General features: G+C 39.8%; 1 protein-coding gene across 1 annotated transcript; it reads left to right on the forward strand.

The window, feature by feature from the left end:
• Window positions 1-963: 963 nt before the first annotated feature.
• LOC137892177 (5'-AMP-activated protein kinase subunit gamma-1-like) lies at window positions 964-19,060 on the forward strand (the record flags this gene model as incomplete). Its single annotated transcript, XM_068737139.1, has 17 exons — window positions 964-974; window positions 4,884-4,942; window positions 5,274-5,458; window positions 5,557-5,669; window positions 8,129-8,337; window positions 11,162-11,204; window positions 12,811-12,920; window positions 13,264-13,345; window positions 13,490-13,548; window positions 14,016-14,061; window positions 14,165-14,219; window positions 15,372-15,498; window positions 16,107-16,272; window positions 16,358-16,395; window positions 16,481-16,627; window positions 18,037-18,130; window positions 18,780-19,060. Coding segments are annotated over exons 2-17 (1,803 nt in total), but the record flags the coding sequence as incomplete, so codon positions are not given.
• Window positions 19,061-26,853: the final 7,793 nt, after the last annotated feature.

Here is a 26,853-nt window from a genome sequence, read left to right on the forward strand (position 1 = left end):
GTATAAAACATTCATTTCTTACTCCAAAGATAAGACAACAGAATCAACTAAGCTTGGCATTTAGCCTGGTCTGGAGCAGGCTAGCTGCAGAGAATAAATCACCATGGTAACTTGACCAGGATAAAGTTATCCAGCTTTCGAACAACCGACTGCTAAAGGCTAAATTCAGCCAGGATAACCAACATATCTCGGCTTAATCCCTTATCTAGGTTTTGAACAACAGGCCCCAGGGCATTTCAAATGTGCAACAAAAATAAGCATTCTCGTAATGAATGCCAGTAGGCAAAACGTGCCGCCAGTTCAACTATTGCAATATTTCTGCCAACACTTCTGTGCAGCACGTCAGGTGAGAAGAAGCCAGCTCTCCCTCAGGATGGGGCGGGTCTTATAGGGCGAAGGCAGTGGCCAGCTGCCTCCAATCTCCTTGAAGGCCTCACTCTCGAATCCAGGGACACTGAAAGACAGACAGCACCACCACACACACCCCATGACACACACTGTCATAATATATATTATATATATCACACCTATATAATCAGACACCTGAGCTGCTGACTAATGATTCACCTCCACCATAAACAGCTGCTATCAGCCCTCAATCTGACCTGAGAACAGTCTCACATGTGGAATCACACAAGGATTACATCAAACGGACGATGTTAAATCTACTGGAATCACCTTGAATCTATTTGAATCTGTTTGAATCATCCAACAACTAGGCAGAGTCCTGGAGGATGGAAACAGAATAAAATATGAATACAGAATACAGTGAGAGAGAGAGAGAGTGAGAGAGAGAGAGAGAGAGAGAGAGAGAGAGAGAGAGAGAGAGAGAGAGAGAGAGAGAGAGAGTGAGAGAGAGAGAGAGAGAGAGAGAGAGAGAGACAGAGACAAAGAGACAGTGAGAGAGAGAGAGTCAGACAGTGGTAAGACATTTTTGGGATTATTGATTTGTGAAGCTGAAGATCAAACAAAAGGTAAAGTCAGAGAAACTGGTTCAGTTTGACTCTCAGACATTTAAAACGGTTTCTCTAACTTTAATATTCATGTTGAGATGAAGGAACTCAAGTTGATCCTTAAATGTTAGATTTATGATTTAAATATCTTCTTAAAGCATGAATTTATCTGAGAGGTTATTCTGATGTTATGTCATTTATTTATTTCTAAATGTTTTTACTTCTTTACGTCTTATGTTACTTCAAAGTTTTCCATCTTTGTGTGGAGCCAAATGTTAATGAATTTCATTTAAGAGCTATGTAAAAAGATTTTAGGGAATCTTTTGTTTAAAGCAATGTCACTGTGGTACTGTAGAGTCTCTGATCATGTTGATTGATCCAGTTGATTGACAATTTTGAGGTATTTGTACTTTAGTTGAGTACTTTTATTCCATGCTACGTCTACATCTCATAGAGAAACGTATACATTTTACTTAACCTTCTGACAGTTTTAGTTAATTTACTTTACTTAAAGTACATTTAGCTGCTAATACTTGTGTAGTTTCACTGCACATCATTTTGACTGCAGTACTTTTACCTGTATATATATATGTATATATATATACATATATATATACATATATATATATATATATATATATATATACATATACAGACATGTTGTTGTGTATCTCTTTTTATTAAACGGTCCAGACCATCGAGATGTAACCAAAGACAATATTCAGTGACTTCATTCATGCCGTCCTCTAAGCAGATGTTTATCTGCCTGTGTTTACCCCCAACACTCTCCCATGATGCAACAGGAGAGGAACTTTTCCACTGAGTCTGCAGTTTGGACTCCGACAGGTCAAAGAGTCAAACGGTTCAAACGAGAGGGAGAATTAAAAATAAGAAAAGATACGTTTTAATACCCGCATACAGGAATTTACTATCCCTGTACATCCAAAGCGAGAGCTGTGTCCGGGTTCTCGGCAGTAAGTCAGACTCGTTTCCGGTGAGGGTTGGCCTCCGCCAGGGCTGCGCTTTGTCACTAATTCTGTTTGTGGTATTCATGGACAGGCTATCGAGGCGTAGTCGTGGGGAGGAGTGTTTACAGTTCGGTGGGCAGAGGATTGCATCGCTGCTGTTTGCAGATGATGTGGTCCTGATGTCTTCATCGGGCTGTGACCTCCAGCAGTCACTGGATCAGTTCGCATGCGAGTGCGAAGCGGTTGGGATGGCCGGAGATGGCTGGAGAATCTGAGCAGCTGGGGCGGTATTGCAGTCGCTCTGCCGCACCGTTGTGGCAAAAAGAGAGCTGAGCCGCAAGGCAAAGCTCGCTATCTACCAGGCGATCTTGGTTCCTACCCTCACCTATGGTCATGTGGACTGGGTCATGACCCAAAGAATTAGATCGCTGGTACAAGCGGCCGAAATGGGTTTCCTCAGGAGGGTGGCGGGGATCTCCCTTAGAGATAGGGTGAGAAGTTCGGTCATCCGTGAGGGACTCGGAGTAGAGCCGCTGCTTCTTTGCGTGGAAAGACCCAGGGGGAGGCCCAGGACCAGGTGGAGGGACTATATCTCCAAACTGGCCTGGGAGCACCTCGGGATCCCCCAGTCAGAGCTGGCTGATGTGGCCCGGGAAAGGGAAGTTTGGGGTCCCCTGCTGGAGCTGTTGCCCCCGCGACCCAATCCCGGATAAGTGGTTGAAGATGAGATGAGATGAGACGTTTTAATGTGTTTTAATTTAAATTTAAAGAAGCTTTACTCTGAGTCTATGTTGGACAGCAGTGAGGACTCAGGACACATTGGGAAAGGAGGACAAACCAGCAGGGGAACTGGGCTACTGACTGGTCTCAGTGGACTGGGCTCAATAGACTGGGCTCAATGGACTGGGCTCAGTGGACTGCGCTGTAATATGTTGGCTGATGTGAGCAGAAGGTCTGCTGACAATCAAAACAAAGCAGGAAGTTAAAAGAGATGAGTTAAACTTACAAAATAAAAGCAGGAAGCACTGAACTGAATGAATGAGATGAAAAGAAAAAATCCTCGAGAAGCAGCTGAAAGTTTCACCTGCCTATGTGTAACAGATTCAGGCTCTTTTTTCATTTCCCCATTTTGTAACTCCTCGTCTCCTTGCCTCCTTGCGAATCCTCACCTCCTCGATTCCTCGTCTCCTTGCCTCGTCGAGGAGGAGAAACGAATGAGAGCTGTAACATTAAATATGAGAAGTTCTTTGTTTAGTTATAACTAATAATAATAATATTTTATGATCTTTGTCAGATGAACAGAATGTGTTCATGTCCCACATTTTTTATTTAACACACACACACACACACACACACACACACACACACACACACACACACACACACACACACACAAACACATACAGACATACACAGACACATTCCAGCTGCTTGAGATGATTCCAGCTGTTCAAAATGATTCCAGCTGCTTGAGATCCGTCCAGATGTTTGAGATCAGTCCAGCTGCTTGAGATCAGTCCAGATGTTTGAGATCAGTCCAGATGTTTGAGATCATTCTCTGGGCCATATGTTTGAGATCATTCCAGATGTTTGAGATCATTCCAGATGTTTGAGATCAGTCCAGATGTTTGAGATCATTCTCTGGGCCATATGTTTGACATCCCTGCATTACTGTGCAGGTGAAGTTAAAAAAAGTGGTGAAAGAAGATCGTAGAAAAGTATGAAAGCATAAAAGTATAACCATCACAACATATATCTTGGTTACAGTTTTTATAACCATTAAACATATACATTGTTTTATTTCTTGATAGATGTCATTAACCATACAAGCTGCATATACGCCATATATAAAATAGTCACTCAAAAGGTATGCAATCCTTCCTCTTCTCAACAGGATCAAACCAGTCACATTCTGTGTCAGCGCTAAAAGAAGGAGGAGCATGTGTGAGTGACACATGGAATGAGGGAGGTTACCAGCATCAAACAGGATAAAAAGCAGCAGAAAAACTGTGAGATTTGGGCTTTTTCCCCAACTAGAGACTGGGACTGATAGACTTCTTTAAATAGAAGACCCTTAGGGGTCTTACCCCGTCAGAGGTGGGGACTGGAAAACCCTTCTGCTGTCTTAGCCACTCTGAGGTGGACTAGAAGACGCTTTTGCTATCAGAGGAAAGATAAACCCCCAAAAACACAGGAATGTCAGAGAGCTGACTGAGAGAGCCTGCACTCACAGGAAGACAGCAGAGCAGAGAGAAGAGAAGAGAGAGGGGAGATTCTAGAGACTAGATGTACCTCAAAGCAAATCAGTGAAAGCTGATGCAGAGGAGAACCCCATTACAGTAGACTGTTTCATTGAATTTAAATAGTTTTATGTGATTTTTATGTGAAAAACTTAAATACAAATACAGCCGTAGAGTTTGTAAGTGTCTGAAGCAAACAAAGTATTCTGGTTCTTTAGAACAATGTAACCCTCTTCCCCTGTCCGTTGATGGTGTGATCAGAAGTGATGACTGAAACATGCAGAGGAGCTTAATTAAGGTGAGTTCCCTGGAAAAGACTTGGCAGTGTTAGTCATAAATGGTGAGAAGTTCACAATAGGCAATAGTAAAGTACAGACGATGTACGTAACTATTCATACTGGGTGTTAGGGTTACATCCCATTGAGAGCGCCTAGGACGTAGCCAAAAAAGACTTTCAAAAAGACGATAATTCCAAAATCTTAAAGATTTAGCTACGGGGTGAGATAAAAGGCCGAAGGTATTGTTCCAACACCTCCAAGAGGGACGTATATCCTCGCAGGTGGGACAGCCGACGGAGTGACCACCGCATTAGGTGCGAACGACTTCCTCGCCTAGAAAAGGGGCAGGAGCCGCTCACGCTACAGAGGATAAATTACAAGTAAGGTTTTCGTTTTCTAATTTCCTTTTTGTGTTTATTAATAAAGCTGTCTGTGTCTCTGTAGGAGTGTTTGTGATGTCCTTCATGGAGGGAGCTGCTGCAGAGAAAGACAGCAGCAGGAAGGTAAAACCAAAGCCTTCATTCTAAACTTGTTTTTTTAGAGTTTTATCTTCACATGTTCTGTGTTCAACCACTGAAGAAGAAAACACACGTGTGTGACAGTTTTTTTTATCCCCTTCCTGTCCAGTGAAAACAACTTTTCTCCAGATGTGTTGAATGTTTGTGATAAATTACACACACACACACACACACACACACACACACACACACACACACACACACACACACACACACACACACACACACACACAGGTACCTGAGTTGGGTTTCATCCCCTTCTCCACGTTGCTGGTCACACAGCTATCACACTGTAATGTGTCCTCCTGTCCTCTAGGGGGCGGCTCTGAGCCACTCTTCCAGCCCCACCAGGAGCTTTTTCCATCGGGCTCCATTCAGCCGACCCTCCAGCCCCCGCTGCACTCGGGCCAGAACCTCCAGCTTCAAGATGAGCCCCGGCTCCCCCAAAACCACCCAGACTGGACCTCCCCAGCAGGACTCACTACCCAAATCTCCACGCAGGTACACACACCTTACACACTTAGAGACTGCAGCAGAATCATTGGAATAAGTTCATAACTCTGTGTGTGTGTGTGTGTGTGTGTGTGTGTGTGCGTCAGGCTTAGTTTCAGTGGGATCTTTAGGTCGACCTCCAGGGATTCAAACCAGCAACCCTTCTCCTCCCCCATCAGCATCAAACTGTTCAACCGCAACAAGAGAGACAAGGCCAGAGGTACAGTGTGTGTGTGTGTGTGTGTGTGTGTGTGTGTGTGTGTGTGTGTGTGTGTGTCTGTGTATATAATATGCATTAACTAATAATTATCCTCATGTCATCACTGACAACAGGAAACAAGCTCAACCATTCCTGCACCTGATTGGACGAATGTGCTGTGTCATCATTGGTCTTCTCATTGTTCAATTAAGAAATGAAAACTGTTCAACAAACATGGAGCTGCTTTAAGAGCTGCTTTAGATTTAAGTTTGTGTTTTGAACGTACAAAGGTTCAACTTTAATAATAACAGCAACAATAAAAATTATGTTTTCTACAGTGTAGACCGGAGAAGGGGGCGTGGCTAACAGAGACACCGAGTTGTACTGCTGGCTGAGACACTCAGAGGACCTTCTGCTGTTGACCTGTCTGTCTGTCCTGAGCACCCGTCTGTCTGTTCTGAGCACCTGTCTGTCTGTCCTGTGTGTGTGTGTGTGTGTGTCTGTGTGTGAGCGAGAGAAAGAGAGAGAGAGAGTAACTCCCCCCTAATCTGTTAAAGTGCCGGTCTGTTTCTTTCCTCTCACCACACTATGGAGTTTCCTTTCAGCATATTAGTGTGTGTGTGTGTGTGTGTGTGTGTGTGTGTGTGTGTGTGTGTGTGTGTGTGTGTGTGTGCGCCATAGAGGGAGACACACACACACACACACACACACACACACACACACACTCACACACAGTCTGTACTTACTGTGCTCTATTGTTGCATCTTAGTTTGTTGCAGACCGTTTTACACATTTTATGCACTTTGTCCAAAAAACACAACGTGATCTGACAACACAGAGAGAGACAGACAAAAAGAGACAGAGAGACAGACAGACAGACAGACAGACAAAGAGAGAGAGACATAGAGAGAGAGACAGAGAGACAGACAGACAGACAAAGAGAGAGAGACAGATGGAGAGAGACAGATAGAGAGAGAGACAGAGAGAGAGTTGGAGAGACAGACAGACAGAGAGAGAGAGACAGATGGAGAGAGACAGATAGAGAGAGAGAGACAGAGAGAGAGTTGGAGAGACAGACAGACAGACAGACAGACAGACAGAGAGAGAGAGACAGAAAGAGAGACAGAGAGAGACAGAGAGAGAGAGAGAGACAGATAGAGAGAGAGACAGAGAGAGAGTTGGAGAGACAGACAGACAGACAGACAGACAGAGAGAGAGAGAGACAGACAGACAGAGAGAGAGAGAGAGACAAACAGTAAGAGACAAACGGTGGGACAGACAGACTGTGTCCTTAATGTGTATTAATGTTAGTCTGTATTAGTATTAGTATTAGTCTGTATTAGTATTAGTCTGTATTAGTATTAGTCTGTATTAATGTTAGTCTGTATTAGTATTAGTATTAGTCTGTATTAGTATTAGTCTGTATTAGTATTAGTCTGTATTAGTATTAGTCTGTATTAATGTTAGTCTGTATTAGTATTAGTATTAGTCTGTATTAGTATTAGTCTGTATTAATGTTAGTCTGTATTAGTATTAGTCTGTATTAGTATTAGTATTAGTCTGTATTAGTATTAGTTTGTATTAGTATTAGTCTGTATTAGGGTTAGTATTAGTCTGTATTAGTATTAGTATTAGTCTGTATTTGTATTAGTATTAGTCTGTACTAGTATTAGTATTAGTCTGTATTTGTATTTGTATTAGTATTAGTCTGTATTAGTATATATATTAGTCTGTATTAGTATTTGGATGTGTTTAGTTTATAGTTTAGTTTAGTTTATTTATTTTGCACAATTTAACAATACAATACAAATAAACAAACATAACATAAATAAATAAATAAATAAATATCAGAGTATCAGGAAGAGGCAAAAAGCCAACCTGGCTTATTTGAAGTCTCCACCTTTATACTATTACAATTCCACAATATTACAGAGATAATTAAATAAATATGCATAAGATATGACTACGTAAAATATTATTGACAAGATGTTTTTACATTACAAACAACAAAAGAAAAAGAAAATGTAATTGTGTTGAGTGTGTGTGTGTGTGTGTGTGTGTGTGTGTGTGTGTGTGTGTGTGTGTGTGAGCGAGTAAGCCTGGGCTTGTGTTTGTTCAGGGGATATTGGTTTCTACACTATTATACACTATTAGTATTAGTGTGTATTAGTAATAGTATTAGTTTGTATTCGTATTTGTATTGGTATTAGTTTGTATTACTACTTGTCTTACTACTTGTATTAGTATTTGCATTAGTATTTGCATTAGGATAAGAAGTAGTCTGTATCAGTATTTGTATTTGTATTGGTTTGTATTAGTATTTGTATCAGTATTTGTGTCAGAGGACCATCACTGCTCTGCTCTGAGTTTGTTTCCTCATTAACCCTTAAAGGTTTATTTAACACACAAATACTGACTCTCTCCTTCTTTGACGCTTCCTTGCTTCTTTTTCTTCCCCCTTTATCCCCCCCCCCCCCCAGCCTACAGCCTCTCCTCCCCTCCCCCCCCCACTCCACCCCGTCAGGTGGAGGTGAGTGTTTTCCGTTTGGAGAAGTACCAAACGGAGCCGAGGCGTCTGGAGACCAGGAGGTGTCGTTCCTTCTCGTCTCCTCCCGACACCGGAAAGCGCTCCTCCTCCTCCTGCTTTCAGCTTCCTGCTCTGGCTCCGCCTCTTCCTGTCAGGAGGCTGGTGAGTGTAGCTCTGCTGATCCTCCATGTTTGTAGTTTCATGATGTGACTCAGACCTGCAAGGGTTGATGATCCAAGTACATTTACTCAAGTTCTGTACTTTAAAACAAATCTGAGGTACTTGTACTTTACTTTTAATGCTACTTTCTATTTATCTGACAGCTTTAGTTACTTTACAAAGTAAAACATCCAAAGAATTTGTACAATATGATGTTTGGTTAAAAATTAAACTCCCCAACTGTTTGTATACAAGTACAGCTGAAACGATTGATCCATTAATCAATTATTCAATTAGTGGATTCATTATAATTGTAGCGGCAATCTTCCCTCCGTCCGATGATCCACAGGACCACTACTGTTACAGTCTGTTTGGCAATAAGCTTGACGCAAAATGATTCTTAAGAGGGAGTAACTCCATTTAAAAAGGTTTACTCAACAAAAAATAAAGTTACAAGAAACATTCTGTGCTCAACGCTGACTCAACGCCTTTATTGTACCTGATGTAATAATGTTGATAATGTTGAGGTTTAATTTCACTATTTCACTAGATTTACAAACCAATCAATCAATTCATGGAGAAAATAATCAGCAGATTAATCCATAATGAACGGAATCATTAGTGAACATTTCTAAATATGTCATTCCCGACTAATCACATGCGGACATAAACACGTGGTAAACATTAACAAAACTATTGTTATGTTCAAGAAGAAATCATCATTAAGTTAAGTAGCCAACGCAAAAATGTGCAAAATATTTCTGCTCTCTTTTGAAAGGTTGCAAGCTAAAATCACAAGTTGGTAAACAGCAAAGACGGAAAGTAACTATGAACATTTACTCAAGTACTGTTCTACTCTTCTTGAGTATTTCCATTTTCTGTTACTTTATAATACACTACATGTCAGGAGATATTGTACTTTTTACTGCACTGCAATTATCTGACTGCTTTAATCACTTTATGAATCTAAAATATAATTAAGTAATTAATTATGATGTAATAATGTGAATAAAGATCCAATGGGGAAATTCACAAGTTACATATAATATATAATTATATATAATAAGCTCCACCTTTACCAGCTGCAACATTAAAGTGATGAACACAATGATTACAATTATAGAATATAGTCCTATATTTTATTATTGTAATATTATTGTACTTTTAATTTTGGTACTTTTAGTTTATGTTGATGATACTATAATTGTATCCTACTTTTACTTAAGTTAACATCTGTATGCCGGACTTTTATTTGTACCAGAGTATTTCTACACTGTGGTATAAGTACTTTTACTTGTACCAGAGTATTTCTACACTGTGGTATAACTACTTGTACTTGTACCAGAGTATTTCTACACTGTGGTATAACTACTTGTACTTGTACCAGAATATTTGTACACTGTGGTATAAATACTTTTACTTGTACCAGAGTATTTCTACAATGATAAACATTACGTCATCACAGGTATGCTTTTATTGTGAAACATCAAAACGGAAGTGCAGGGTGATTTTAAGCTTTGTTAGCTTGTTAGCTTTGTTAGCTTGTTAGCTCCCGTGGAACACCTGCAGCTGATGGGCGGACAGCGGCGATCTTTACCGACAGAAGACGACCTCTCTCCGGTAGATCAGGTCCTTCTAACCGGTCAGAGACACAAGATGGAGCCGTGAGGGTTTTATTTAGACATCCAGGGGACCGCGCGCGGAGACTAAAGAGCGTTTAATGAACGGAGAAGTAGGTGCTCGCTAACGTCATCATTTATCTGCAGAACCACCTTCACAAATGGACGTTTTTATCAGAAGAATCTCTATCACTTCATCATAATAATGATGACTTATAAATATAATGATCGGCTGCTGTAATAAATACCACAGGCACCTGATTACACGATTACCAAATAAACTGTAACACCTCCTTTAATGATTAATTTAACGTTAATGGTCCTCATTTAATCATTGATATTTAATAATGTATATTCAATCATTTAAATTTAATAAAAATATGTATGTTTATTATCTAAAATATGTTCAACAAAGGTTTAAACTATCAATATGTTCAACATTTCCTTCACCGGAACAGAGCAAAAGTACAAAGAGTCTTTTTAACCACTTTTCTGTGTTTCATCAGATTTGTTTTTACAATAAATAAATAATGGAATTATTATTTAAATTCATTTTATTTGATGGGGAAGATGCAACTTAACTTTAGTTCAAATTCAAACCATAAAATTGTTGCTGGGAGAATCTGTGGCTCATTTTGAACTCGTGTCTGGTTTTCTTTTAGTCTATGTGGAGTTGACAGCTCAGATATACGGTTTGATTATCTGAAATAAGCTATAAAGTAGAGTGAAAACCTCTCCAGATGAACCTTACATCCATCCTTTTTTTGCTCGAATCCAGAAAAAGAACATTTGTCTGTTTTTGGTCGCAGCCAATCAGAGCAAGCTTCGTTGGGTTTATAGCGACATGTGATTGGTCCCCGACTGCCACAACCAATCAGTCTGGAGCGAGGCTTATTTAATGGAGTTCAGTTCAGTGTGATTTTATATATTTATATATTATATATGTGAAATAATTTCTTCTTCTGCTTCACTCACATGATGGTGTCGATGAGGAGAAGATGGTAAAACATTTAAATACCGACTTCAGAGACAACACTTGAAACAAATCATGTGAAGTCTGTCCCCCAAATTAAGTTACTGTAAATGTTGATGATGCAATGAGTTATGTAATGAAGTGTTTCCAGGAGGCATTTGTGGATCTGGATCATTGTGGATCTGGATCAGTTGACTGACGACTGACGGAGTTTCTTCTCGTTTCTTGTCTTCAGGTTACAGACGGCATGTCGGAGCAGCCGGACCCCGATGACACCGGTAAGACTGTAAACTGTTATTAAAATAATATAATAATTACACTCACCGGTTCACAGATGGTTCATTAAAACATAAATTAATTAAAACATGTAGATTCATCAAACAAATAGGAGGAAATAGGGCATTTGTTGTGGACTATTTTCTGCAGCGGATTGATTTATTTTTCAGGTAATTTTGTAGTTATTTGAATCCAAACCAACATCACTGAGCACTTCTGTTGTCTAAAGAAAACAAATGTTGTGTTCTGTGAGTTTTATTGTTATTTATTTTAGACAGTATGCAAATAACGAGCAGAATTTGACTTGTGTTGCTGAACTTTTGTAGTAAAAGGAGCAAAAGATGAGGAGTACGTTTTTCACAGTGAAGTAGTTTGTGAGCAGCGACACTGAGCCTCATCACCTCGGGGTCAGTCGGGGTTTAAAGTGGAATAGAGCTATAATAATAATAATAATAATAATAATAATAATCACTGACGAAGAAGAACTTCAGCAAAAATGTTGAGTATTTGTAAAAGATAAAGAGTGTTTGTTGGATCATCCACTGATCAGACTGACGGTCAGAAAGAAAGATGGAGGCTTCTAATAAAAAAGAAAGATGGAGGCTTTTAATAAAAAAAGAAAGATAGAGGTGTCTAATAAAAAAGAAAGATGGAGGCTTTTAATAAAAAAGAAAGATGGAGGCTTCTAATAAAAAAGAAAGATGGAGGCTTTTAATAAAAAAAGAAAGATAGAGGCGTCTAATAAAAAAGAAAGATGGAGGCTTTTAATAAAAAAGAAAGATGGAGGCTTCTAATAAAAAAGAAAGATGGAGGCTTTTAATAAAAAAAGAAAGATGGAGGCTTTTAATAAAAAAGAAAGATGGAGGCTTCTAATAAAAAAGAAAGATGGAGGCTTCTAATAAAAAAGAAAGATGGAGGCTTTTAATAAAAAAAGAAAGATGGAGGCTTTTAATAAAAAAGAAAGATGGAGGCTTCTAATAAAAAAGAAAGATGGAGGCTTCTAATAAAAAAGAAAGATGGAGGCTTTTAATAAAAAAAGAAAGATGGAGGCTTCTAATAAAAAAGAAAGATGGAGGCTTCTAATAAAAGCTCACAGACAGACAGAAAGACTGATCCTTAAACAGACTGAGATCATAAGCCGTTTGTCAATACCAAGTACGGACTTGTGTACTTTTGGAGTATGGACATGTCCATACTCCAAAAGTACTCTATAGAACACTAGTTTTCTATAGAACACTCGTCCTCACTAGAACACTAGTTCTCACTAGAACACTAGACTTCTATAGAACAGTAGTCCTCACTAGAACACTAGTCCTCTATAGAACACTAGTTCTCACTAGAACACTAGACTTCTATAGAACACTAGTCCTCTATAGAACACTAGTCCTCACTAGAACACTAGTTCTCACTAGAACACTAGACTTCTATAGAACACTAGTCCTCTATAGAACACTAGTCCTCTATAGAACACTAGTTAAAAAGAGCACACTCACCTGGTTTAATACGCACTCCTTCTGAATGGAGAGAGTCCTGCTCTCTATGATAATGATGACGGTTATGATGACGATGACGATGACGACGACGACATGTTTCCTGTTTCCTGCACAGCCTCAGAGGAGTCAGAGAGAGACATCTACATGCGCTTCATGAAGTGTCACAAGTGTTATGACATCATCCCCACCAGTTCCAAACTGGTGGTGTTTGACACCACGCTGCAGGTGAGACAGACAGACATATATCTATACATGTATGTATATCTATATGTATATATCTATATATATACACATATAGATATACATAGATATATAGAGCGAGAGAGAGAGTTTCATATCAGTGTGTTTATTTCACTTACTTCATTTCATTGTTTAATCTTTTTATCTTTTATTCCTCAAACGTTTGGTCCGTGTCTCTGTGTTGTGATAGAAAACAGAACATCTGAGATATTTAAGGAGCCAAAATCTGATCATTCTTTCTAAAAGAAAAGACACAATATGCTTCTTTGGTTATTAAAATTGTTGTAATGTTCGACTGATTATTGTATTTGTGTTGTTTGTGTTTCAGGTGAAGAAAGCGTTCTTTGCTTTGGTGGCAAACGGAGTGAGAGCTGCTCCTCTGTGGGAGAGTAAGAAACAGAGCTTTGTGGGTAAGAGAGAGTGTGTGTGTGTGTGTGTGTGTGTGTGTGTGTGTGTGTGTGTGTGTGTGTGTGTGTGTTACTGCTGAATACAGATGTGCTCTTTAGGTCTTTGTGATTATTACAACTGTCTAAATTACTCTCTGTGTGTTTCAGGAATGTTGACTATCACAGACTTCATCAACATCCTGACTAGATACTATAAGTCCCCCATGGTAACACACACACACACACACACACACACACACACACACACACACACACACACACACAGTTATAATGGTTGTAGTCCAGGAAACAGCTGATAACATGCAGGTTGTTACCTTAGGATAGAGCTAGGCTAGCTGTTTCCACCTGTTTCCAGTCTTTATGCTAAGCGAACCAGCTGTAGCAATGTGTTTAGTGTAGTAACATGAAAGTAAACCGCTGAGTGAGGAAGAGTAGAAGAAGAGTTCACAAGTGATAAAGGGTTAGTTCTGATCCAGAGTCAGTGTTTAGGAGCAAAGCAGCAAACTGGATGTATTTCATGTATATATATATATATATATATATATATATATTGTATATAATAATTTCATAATTATATATATGTTTATATATCTATAGTATCTTCACCTCTTCATGGAAGTGAAGCTATTTTCTGAGATCAAAGTGTGTTCAGGTGTGAATGTCGTCTCTGTAGGTTCAGATCTATGAGCTGGAGGAGCACAAGATCGAGACGTGGAGAGGTGAGAGGTGTCTATTCTATCTGTTCTATATCTATTCTATCATGACAACATGATCAATACCTGTTCACATCCATCTGATCACATGATCAATACCTGTTCACAGAGCTGTACCTGCAGGAGACCTTCAAACCTCTGGTCCACATCTCACCTGCTGCCAGGTTAGTCTGTGTGTGTCTGTGTGTGTGTGTGTGTGTGTGTGTGTGTGTGTGTGTGTGTGTGTTTGTTTATACAGAGGAGGATTTAGGCTTCATCCACACTAAAATGATCTTCGTCCACTAAAACACCTGAAAACGTTCTCAAAGCCTCTAGCTGTGACTTCAGACGTCTCCGTAGGTTTGATTCCTCCGCTGGTTAGGCCGCTCACTGACCTCTCACTGACCTCTCACTGACCTCTGACTGACCTCTCACTGACCACTCACTGACCTCTGACTGACCACTCACTGACCACTCACTGACCTCTGACTGACCTCTCACTGACCACTCACTGACCACTCACTGACCTCTGACTGACCTCTCACTGACCTCTCACTGACCACTCACTGACCTTTTACGGACCTCTGACTGACCTCTCACTGACCACTCACTGACCTCTGACTGACCACTCACTGACCACTCACTGACCTCTGACTGACCTCTCACTGACCTCTGACTGACCTCTGACTGACCTCTCACTGGCCACTCACTGACCTCTCACTGACCTCTGACTGACCACTCACTGACCTCTTACTGACCTCTGACTGACCACTCACTGACCTCTGACTGACCACTCACTGACCTCTTACTGACCTCTGACTGACCACTCACTGACCTCTGACTGACCACTCACTGACCTCTTACTGACCTCTCACTGACCGCTCCAATAACAGCTGCTAGTAAAGAGAACCGGGTCAACAACACCTGTAATCGGTCGTCCATGTTGAATTCACCCAGCAGTCGATCGGTAATCAAGGCCGTTGCTGTTTGTGATCTTACAGTAAAGGTCGTGTCGGTGACGAATCGGGGAAGGACGCGTCGTGACGTAACAACCGATCAAGTAGTGAACGTGGCGTCATCGTTTCTAAACGTGTTCCTCTATGAAGTCCTCGGTGCTCTGAACTCGTGTGAACGTAGCAAAGCATGTTTCAAATGGATTGAAACTGAATAATGTATTACCTGCTGACAATATACTGAGGAGAGGAAACGAGGAGAGGAGGAACTGAGAGGAGAGGAAACGAGGAGAGGACAAAAGAAGAATTCAGACAATATTGAACAAATATGTAACAAACCTATGGATCTAAATGTATGCCCCCCCCCCCCTCTCCCCCCCACAGTATCTTTGAAGCCGTGTTCTCTCTGATAAAGAATAAGATCCATCGTCTTCCTGTTATCGATCCGGTCAGCGGGAACGCTCTTTACATCCTGACTCACAAGAGGATCCTGAAGTTCCTCCAGCTGTTTGTGAGTCTTACACATAATAATAAGTCTTCGCACTGTAATGATAGAATACACAACAGTCAAAGTTTAATACTTGAACTACATTTACTTAAAGGTCCAATATGTAACTCTTCTAATGTGTCTCTTTGTGTCAGTGAAGTATTGCTTTGGTAGTACTTTCTATTGTACAGCTTCATAAATGTGTATTTAGTCGTCCATGTAGTTTGACTGTTTAAAGGAAACGTCCAATCTGGGATGAGAGTTTAATTTATCATCTGATTCCAGCAAGGAGGCAAATCAGTGTATTCATTCATATTAAATAAAGTGGTATACCTTTTCATTAAAGACGGTAGATTCAGTAAAAACTAAACTAAACTGGACTGGACTATACTGGACTGGACTGGACTACTCTGGACTACTAGAATCCTCATAGTTTAGTTATGAGAGAAAGAAAAGGTGCAGCAGTGCCTCCTGGTGAATGTACGGAGGATTACAGCAGTGTTTCAATGCATGACTGAGTGAATTCAACTGTGTGTGTCTCTGTGTGTCTCTCTCTGTGTGTGTGTGTGTGTGTGTGTCTCTCTCCTTCCCTGTGTGTGTGTGTGTGTGTGTGTGTGTGTGTGTGTGTGTAGGTGTGTGAGATGCCCATGCCTCTCTTCATGACTCAGACTCTGGAGGACCTCTCTGTAGGGACTTTCACCAACATTGCCTTCATCCACCCCGACACCCCCCTCATCACAGCTCTCTCCGTCTTCGTGCGTCGACGCGTCTCCGCTCTGCCCGTCGTTGACCGCAACGGTAACCGTCAGCAACAACACAATAGAACAGCGATGTCGCGTCAGCAGGCTGTGTGACGGTGTCTTTCGTCACGTGTGTGTTTCAGGTAAAGTGGTGGACATCTACTCCAAGTTCGACGTCATTGTGAGTAAAAATGTCGTATTCCTGGTGAGAGTTGCGTTCGCCGTCTGAAGAAGCGTAGGAAACCAGAGTGTCGTCCTCTTCACAGAACCTGGCGGCAGAGAAGACGTACAACAACCTGGACGTGACGGTGACTCAGGCTCTCAGACACAGATCACAGTACTTTGAAGGAGTCATGAAGTGCAACAAACTGGAAACACTGGAGACCATCGTGGACCGCATCGTGAAGGCCGAGGTTTAATTAATTAATTCATTAATCAAACCTAACCTCACTATTAATATATATATATATATATATATATATATACTGTTAATATATACTGTTTATATACTGTTAATATATACTATTAATATATATACTGTTAATATATACTATTAGTATATATACTAGTATATATACTGTTAATATATACTATTAATAAAATACTAGTATATTTACTATTAATATATACTATTAATATATATATATATATATATATACTGTTAATATATACTGTTTATATACTGTTAATATATACTATTAATATATATACTGTTAATATATACTATTAGTATATATACTAGTATATATACTGTTAATATATACTATTAATAAAATACTAGTATATTTACTATTAATATATACTATTAATATATATATATATATATATATATATATACTGTTTATATACTGTTAATATATACTATTAATATATATACTGTTAATATATACTATTAGTATATATACTAGTATATATACTGTTAATATATACTATTAATAAAATACTAGTATATTTACTATTAATATATACTATTAATATATATATATATATATATATACTGTTAATATATACTGTTTATATACTGTTAATATATACTATTAATATATATACTGTTAATATATACTATTAGTATATATACTAGTATATATACTGTTAATATATACTATTAATAAAATACTAGTATATTTACTATTAATATATACTATTAATATATATATATATATATATATATATATATATATATACTATTAATATATACTAGTAATGTATATACTAATATATATACTGTTAATATATACTATTAGTATATATACTGTTAATATATACTATTAATATATATACTAGTATATTTACTATTAATATATTCTATTAATATATATACTAGTATATTTACTATTAATATATACTATTAATATATATATATATATATATATACTAGTGTATATACACTATTAATATATATACTAGTGTGTATATATACTATTAATATATACTATTAATGTATACTAGTAATATATTCTATTCATATATTCTATTAATATATACTCTAAATATATATTAGTGTATATATACTATCAATATATACTATTAATGTATACTATTAATATATTCTATTCATATATTCTATTAATATATATACTAGTGTATATATACTATTATATTGACGCCAACCCTCTGATTGAAAGGCAGCCCTGCTCTCCACTTAGCCACGTCACCCCGGATTTATGTACTATTAATGTATACTAGTAATGTATACTATTAATATATACTAGTAATATATTCTATTAATATATACTGTTAATATATACTAGTAATATAGTAATATGTCTGACTGCTGCTGATAACTGTGTGTGTGTGTGTGTGTGTGTGTGTGTGTGTGTAGGTTCACAGGCTTGTTGTTGTTGATGAAGAGTCTCGTATCGTCGGCATCGTCTCTCTGTCTGACATCCTTCAGGCTCTGGTCCTCACCCCCGCAGGTAATAGTTCTTATTGTTATGACTGTTGTTGTTGTTGTTGTTGTTGTTGTTGTTAGCAGAGCTGACTGTTGATGTCTTCTTCTTGAACAATGAGATTTGAATGTTTTATTTAAAGGACCCTTTGATGGAGCTGCTAATTAACAAAGATATAATAATAATAATATAATGATAATATAATAATAATAATAATATAATGATAATATAATAATAATGATAATCTAATAATCTAATAATAATAATAATATAATGATAATATAATAATAATACTGATAAAATAATAATTATTATAATAATAATATGATAATAATATGATAATAATGATAATATTATAATGATAATAAATTATCATAGTGGACTTAAGGACATAATTCACAGGTTGCCTGTAAGGGAAAGAGTAACCATGGTGACGCAACGTCAGGTTTGGGGTTAAAGGTCACAGGAAGTCAGAGTTTGTTTGTCATGTTTTGGGGAAAAAAAGAGAAGTTGGTGAACTCCTCCATTATTATAATAATAATAATAATAATAATAATAATAATAATAATAATAATGATTGAATCAGCTGAGAGGACTGAACTCTGTCTCTCTGTCTGTCTCTCTCTCTGTCTCTCTGTCTGTCTATCTCTCTCTCTGTCTCTCTCTCTGTCTGCAGGTCTGAGGAGGAAGGAGTCTCTTCCCTCTCAGCTGACAGCTTTGGATTCAACAGATACAGGGACGGGATGTAAACCTGGACTAGACCAGGACCAGCACCAGAAGCAGGGTCAGCACCAGGATCTGGTTAAAGAAACAGAGACAGGCTGCCAGGAGGGGGAGGCAGAGAGACAGACAGAGGAGGAGACAGGGGGACAGACAGAGGGACAGACAGAGGGGGAGACAGAGGGGGAGACAGAGGGACAGACAGAGGGACAGACAGAGGGGGAGACAGAGGGGGAGACAGAGAGACAGACAGAGGAGGAGACAGAGGGACAGACAGAGGGGGAGACAGAGGGACAGACAGAGGGGGAGACAGAGAGACAGACAGAGGGGGAGACAGAGGGACAGACAGAGGAGGAGACAGAGAGACAGACAGAGGAGGAGACGGAGGGACAGACAGAGGAGGAGACGGAGGGACAGACAGAGGGGGAGACAGAGGGGGAGACAGAGGGGGGGACAGAGGGGGGGACAGAGGGGGGGACAGAGGGGGAGACGGCAGTGACAGAGAGAGAAGGAGGAGACTGGTAAAGAGGAGGAGGAGCAGAGGAGGGGACAAGAGAAGAAGAAGAAGAGTGACAGTGGCTACATCTCAAGTCTCTTAATTTCCTCGCTCCTCGATCGTGGCTTGAACAGGAAGTTGTTCTGCTTCTCCATATTGACGGCCGTCTCAAAGCTCTTATTTAACTCAGAGGAGAGAGGAGAGAGGAGGGATCTCTGAGGAGTCATGAGCGAGGACGCACGAGAATAGGCTTCCAGGAAGTGTTTTAACGGCCGACACGCCCCCTCTTTGTTCATCAGTGATGTGATTGGACGCTGCAGACGATCAGACTGACTGACTGAGTTTAACACCAGAGTGAAGACAGATCAGATTAAACTCTAGTTTATATTTGATATGTTTTCTGATTCACCGTCTGGTTTAAATAGATGTTCATAGATCTGAACAACAAAAGAACCACAAACAACTTTCTTCATTTAGTAGAAAGATTTGTCTTTTCACAATCTGATATTTCCCTCAATAACTTTTATTATAATATTATAATAACTTTCATAATGAAAACAATTAAAGTCAGAGAGCTTTTCACATCATTGATCATCATTTCATTCAGTCATGTGAGGCTGATCATTCTGAGGGTTTGATTAGTTTTTTCATTTCAATTTAACCTGAAGCATTGAGCCTCATACATTAATTCAGTGTTCAAGAGAAACATAATCATATCCTGGTTATTTAATAATGACGTCACAATCTGAGTTTCAAAGCAAACAGACGCTAATAAATCATAAATATAGAAACACATTCCTTCAGAACAGTTTATTAAAGAGGAACCAGAGAGAACACCTCTACTGTCTATTAGTTACTAGTGTTATTAGTTACTAGCATTAAGTACAGTGATCATGTGAACAGACAAACTATCAAAAGTCTCTCCAGCTGTTAAAATCAAATTAAAACGTAGTTCTATCCTCAGTCCATCCTACACTTCCCATGATGCACCTTGGCACTGTCTTGTATTACCTGGATAATGAACATCTGCTGTCACCTGTAGTCTCACCTGTAGTAAGAAGACTTGAACTCCTGTAAACGTTATTTATTACACAAATAATTACTTTTCATTTGCCCGACACGACGACCCCTTGTATGATGTCACAAAGGGGCGGGTCCATCAGGTTGTCATGGTGCAAATCAATAAATCATTATTAATAGTTTTTATTCCAGATATCACCCAAACACTATTTATATGCTGCACCTGAGATTACAATGGTTGTTAAACACAATAACATTAATATGAGTCGCTGCATATCTTACATATATGTAACATATGTAACATATATGTAACATATACATATATATGTTACATATATGTTTATGTGTGCAAACTGTTTTATAGATATTTTAGAGATGTTAAACCAAAACGTGTGTTTCTTTATTTTGGTGTCAAAATTTAAATGAATCTGTACAGAAATAGATTTTGTTGTTAATTAAATCTATTCATAGTTTGTATTTGTGTTCACATTTTGTAATTCTTAGTGAGACAGTAAGGGGGCGCTCACACTGGACAGTTTGGACCAACAGTGGTAATATTTAACCGTTATCGTCCACTCAACTGTTGGGGGGGGCAGCAGGTTTTCCAGCTCTTCCTACGAGGACCCTGAAGCGGTCTCAGGTCATGTCCACGCTACTCCGTTTCCAAACGAAAACGATCTCCGTCCACACGGCGTTTCAGCCATCGTTTTCGAAATGATCTCCGTCCAGACCACACGCCTGGAAACGAATATCACATGACTCTTCACGTTCACTGGGCATACGCCGATGTAAACAGGAAGTAGATTGTCGTATTTTTTTAACTAAGCAACCAGAGTAATAAAGTAGTCTTTAATGATCGTAAGTACGTGTTTGATACTTAAGATCTTCTCTCAAATCTTCCTCTATAAACGTGTTTCCTCCGCAGACATGCAGACTTTAACTGGACAACAGCTGCTAGTAAAGACAACAAGGTCAACAACGCCTGTAATCAGTTGTCCGCGTTAAATTAACCTGGCAGTCGATCGCGGGCGTCTACGTCATCGTTTCCAAACTTATGCGTTTACGTCCGTCCACACGAATACGCTACCCGGAGTTTCCAAACGTATCCGGCTTTGGGAGCGTTTCTAAAGTCCTCCGTTTACGATGTTCGAAAACGGCGGCTTAGTGTGGACTCTGTGTCAATGTAGCAAAACATATGCATTTTCAAAAGAAAACGGAGTAGTGTGGACATGGCCTCAGACTAGCATCTTCTGGGTCTACCTTCTTCAGTCCAACCAAATGATTTCTGGAACTCCTCCCACACCAGGATTTTGTTGACTTCTGGCCAACTGGCACCATCTGACCCCTGATCAACCCTGACTGACGGGTGTCCTTCAGCTCCATGAGGGTGCATCTAACCCCTAACCCCTAAACCCTAGCCCCTAACCACCCCTAACCATAAGCCCATATCTCCCAGCCGTCTGTTGATGTTTCCAAACTGTTCTGTGTGAACTTTAAATCATGTTTATATCGGTTTATAGAAAGTGTTTTATAAATATACTGTATATGTTGCTGTTAAAAACAATCACTAAAACATGGTAATGTTTCTTTTGAATATGTCATCTTTAAGTTTCCTTCAGACTCCCACACAAGGCCATGAGAGAGCCCAAACTTTCTGAGCATCAAAGGAAGTTAGGGGATTATGATTCTGTCCATCACTGCCTCACACCATGAAGCTCCTGTCTCTCATTCAGACCTTTGGGGTGTGTGGTATCCAGTCTGGATATCCAGATCCTCTCCGCCCTCTGTCAGTGCTCCGTGTAGGATTACACTGAATGACTGTTGTTAGAACAGAGTTCCAGCCATGTTGGAGGAAATGGTTCACTAAGGGAGTAATACCTTTTTCTTATCCGATATATTATCTCTGTATTGGGTAAATTAAATTGAAATTGTTTCCGTTTTCACCCATATATTGCAAACCACACTGTTTACATGTAATCAAATATATGAATTTCAGATTTAGGACTGCCATGGGTCATTGTATGGAAGACCTCTTTTGTGTAATAATAATGAAAATGATAGTTATAACAACAATAAGAAGTTATAATGATGATAATAAGTTATAACAACAATACAAATAGTAATATAATAATAGTACTAAAATAATAATGATAGTTATAACAATATTAATAAAATAATAGTAATAATAATGACAGTTATAACAAGAATAATCATAGTAATATAATAGTAATATATTACTATTAATAGTCCATAGTTACAACATAATTTCACTTCAGGTTAATAGCAGACCACCTCAAGGTGTCACTCAGAGAGAACAAGGACATTCTGATGTAGCATTTCAAAATAAAAGCCCTTCAAAATCTCCTTCACGAGCCAACTTCAAATCACACTCTTGAGACAATTGCTCTCCAGGCCCACTCTCTGGAGACCGTGTGAGCCGTGGAGTTTAAAATGAACTTATAGGACGCTCGTGCCATTCCCACTATTGATCTAATAAAAGTGCTGCTTGATTCTCAGGTGCATTTCGTTCTTTGCCTCCCCCACGTATACTTTGTCAGCCCCCACACATAACGGCGTAAACCACATTAGAGGCTGTGGGTGGCAGGGTCTGCCCCAATTTAAAACTGAGTCTCCTGTGGGGGGGGCTAAAAACGTGGGGGAGACGTGAGCCCAACCACACGTCTATCCTAGCCTCAAAGCCGACAGTGTCAGATGCTTTAACATCTGTACAGAAGTAGAAACAGTTTATTCTGGGCTTTAGAGACACCGTGTACTTCACTGTTCATTGTTGTTGTTGTTGATGATTGGATTTTTCTGTACAGGGAGAAAAATGCTGACGTTTTGAGTGTCATGGAGGGGCCCTGCTGAGGATGACCTCATCCAACTCCTCAATGATGTCAGCACATTTCTACCAAACTAACAATGTCATCGTGTGTATATTTGACTTGTGTTTGAATGTAGCTGTTTGCGTGTAAAATACACACACATTCACACACACACACACACACACTCACACACACTCACACACTCACTCACTCACTCTCACACACACACACACACACACATGACTGCAGCCATAATAATATTTGTTCTATAATTCCGTGTTTTTTATTTTCATTTCTGTTGAAAAACATTTTTCATTGAAGTCTTCCACTAATAAAGATTTAACTTTTTCGCAGAGTTCAACTTTACAGGTGTTGTAGGAGCCGCAGTTAAGTTGATGTTTATGGGGTCAGGGTCAGGGTCAGGGTTAGGGTTAGGGTTAGGTTTAGGATTAGGGTTTTGGGGAACAGTGCTGTAAAAAAACAGCCACGCCCCCGATGTACTGTCCATCACCGAGCCCAGCTCCGAGGTCCTCAATGTTCATTTAGGCCCTGCGGTTCCTTGGTGCCGAGTCTAGCGATCCATTTTTTCTCCGCAGTTTTCCTTTGGGCCGTGGTCCAGGTGTCTTTGCACTCAACTACTGTTGTAGTTAATGATGCCAGTCCATGGAGGAGAAAGTGTTTGACCAGTGGTGTGGCCATCTTCTTTCTCCTGGTGATGTTATATTTGTGTTGGGCATAGCGTGTAGCGAGCATATTCCCTGTTTCACCCACATATTTCAAGGAACACTGTTCGCATGAAATAATGTAAACACAGTTTTTTGTGTGAGGGTCTCCTCGGATGAAGGATTTGAATATTTCCCCTGTGCTGTTGTTGGTGAGCCAATGCCGATGTTTAAAGTAATCCTTGAGTATTTTGGGCCTAGGTTTAGAAAGTGGTGGCATTTTAGCCTTTACCAGAAAATCTTGCAGATTTTTATTCCTTCTAAACGCTGGGATAATGCTATGGTTTTGTAACGTGGGAGACCCTTTGATGTATTTATTGAAGTGAATTCTGAGTTGATTTGACAGGTTCCTTGTGGACGGCGAGTAGGTGGTGATGAGCGGAAGATTAGAGGTAAGTGTTGTAGGTTTCACATCTAGAAAAGTCTTGAGGACCTTTCTACAGAAGGACCTGGAGTACCCCCTTGTGGACAATGCACGAAACAGTGTTTTGACTGCTTCCTGAAAATCCTTCTGTCCTGTGCAAATTCTGTGGAATCGAAGTAGCTGTGATTTAATTAGACCAGCGTAAGTATGTTTGGGATGAAAGCTAGTTTTATACAGGAGAGCATGTGTGTCAGTTTCTTTAAAGAAGACTTTGATGTCCAGACATTGAGTTTTTTGGAAATTGTTTCCTTTAAAAGTAGTCGTATCCAGAAAATCCACAGAAGTCAGACTACTGGTAGATTTAATCTTGATCGAGTCCCTGTGAGTATTGAGGGTATTAAGGAAGGTGTCAAATTCTTGTTTGTTGTGGGTCCAAACTCCCCAGATATCATCCAGGTATCTGTAATAATGGAGCGGCTTTTTGTCACAGGCCTGCAGTGCAGAAGCCTCCCACTCAGCCATAAAGATGTTGGCATAAGCTGGTGCAAATTTTTTGCCCATGGCTGTTCCTTTAATTTGTAGAAACCATTCCTCATTAAATTGGAAATCATTTTTGGTCAAATTTATCTCCAATAATTGTAATAGCTCTTTGTCTGGCCTCTTTTTGTTCCTGTGTTTTTGAAATGCATTTTTAATGGCTTGTAGCCCCTCTTGAATGTCAATGTTAGTGTATAAGCTGTCAATATCAATAGTGAAGAGAATGGCTCCATTTGGAATTTTCAATTTCTTCACGATATCCACAAAATGATAGGTGTCCTTAATATAGCTGGGGTGTGTTGTGGAGAGAGGATTTAGAAAGTGGTCCAAGTACTCCGCCGTGTGGTAGGTTTCGCTGCTGCAGTCTGAGACAATCGGTCGGCCCGGAGGGATTTTATGCGGTAAGCTCCATTTGTTGGGATCCTTGTGGATTTTAGGGAGCATATAGAATAATCTAGCTCTGGGTGTGGAGTCCCCCATGAGATAGTGCTTCTGTTTAGTGTTGATGAACTTTTTCTCATGTAAAGATTTTATGATTTTATTCACTAAGGGGATGGTGTCCAGGTAGATTGGTTTATCCAATTTGACATAATATTTTGGGTCGTTCAATTGTCTGTAGCCTTCCCACAAATATTGTTCCCTATCCAAAATCACTATGGCACTGCCTTTATCTGCCGGTTTGATAACCACGTGTTTGTTATCTTTTAATTGTGTGAGGGCTCTGATTTCAGATTGGCTAAGATTAGGAGTGACTTTATGGACTTTAAATTTGGTGTCAAAATGTCTCTCGTCTGCCTGGATGATATTCTCAATTTCGCGTGGAATAACTGCTTTTGGAGGAGTCCACGTTGATTTAAGAATAAAGGGGAGTCGTTTTGTGGGAGGCATATGCTCATAGTACGCAGCTAATTTGAGTCTTCTGTGATATTGTTGTACATCGTGCTTGGTCTGTGGGAAGATATCCTTATTAGTGCCCTTAGTGGGGATAAAATTGAGTCCCCGGGAGAGCAGGGATAGTTGTTCAGCTGTTAATTTTACATTTTTGGTTAAGTTGATAACCGATTTGTTCCCCTCCTGTGAAGGCAGGCTTGTGGGGACTCTTAATTTAAAAACGAAGACCAGTGGTCAAACATGGATTTTGCCGTCTCATGTGTCCAGTGAATATTGTCTGTTTCTGTTTTGAATTGAGTGCTGGGTAACATGGGAATATACTCACTCAACGATGCAATGTGTAGGTTGAGTTCTGTTAAGCAGAGTTTCTCCTTGGCTGGCAGGTTGTGGGAGAAGTTGATCTGTGGAACGAGGATCTCAGCACCGGGAAAGCTAAGCTTCGCCGTTCTCAGCATACTCTGTAGTTGCTTGATGGACGTTTCTTTTGCCTTTTGATCCCGGTTACAGATGCCGAAGGACATAATGATCTTCTCCACCGTGCCAAATGCTGTCGTATTTTCCAGGACCCCTTCCGCATTCCTGAAGTTGGCCCCTGGAAAGGAATCAATCTGCAGGTCAGAGATGGTGTGTGGTGGCAGTTGATGAACATTTGAGTCTCCCATAATGACCCATTTTTTGTGGATGTTGAGGTGCCAGTCTTTCATCTTTCTGGAAGTGGTCATATGTCTTGTAGGACGGAACCGGCCCGCTGCTTGGGGTGTAAAGAGTGGGGCCGTCGTGATAGCAGGGGTGAATAGGGACTGCACTGCCGTCTGCAGCGTGTTGGTTGCCCTGGGTTCCAGGATGGTGAGAACCCTGATGAGAGGACGGCCCTCACTCAACCTGCTCTCCACCTCTGGGAGGGTGGTGCGGTCAGTCGGTGACAGTCCAATAATGGAGCTTGTGTCATGCGCCACACAACAGTTCCCCGTCGTGGGGGTGTGGGGGCTGGATGCGGAAGGCGTTGCGCTAACCCGGCTTGTGGTGAATGTTCTCCGGAGTCTCTGGGGTTGTGGATGAAGCAGAATAGGAGTTGTAAAAGGGAGATCCTCCTCTGGCGTGTCCTCAATGACCCGCAGAGATGGATCCCATCCTGATGTGGGGAGAGGCAAAGTTTCAGCAGTCTCCTCATCCTC

The sequence above is a fragment of the Cebidichthys violaceus genome, unplaced genomic scaffold, assembly GCF_023349555.1.
Source record: "Cebidichthys violaceus isolate CVI_PGR_0920_01 unplaced genomic scaffold, fCebVio1.0.p SCAF_76, whole genome shotgun sequence".
NCBI classification, from domain to species: Eukaryota; Metazoa; Chordata; class Actinopteri; order Perciformes; family Stichaeidae; genus Cebidichthys; species Cebidichthys violaceus.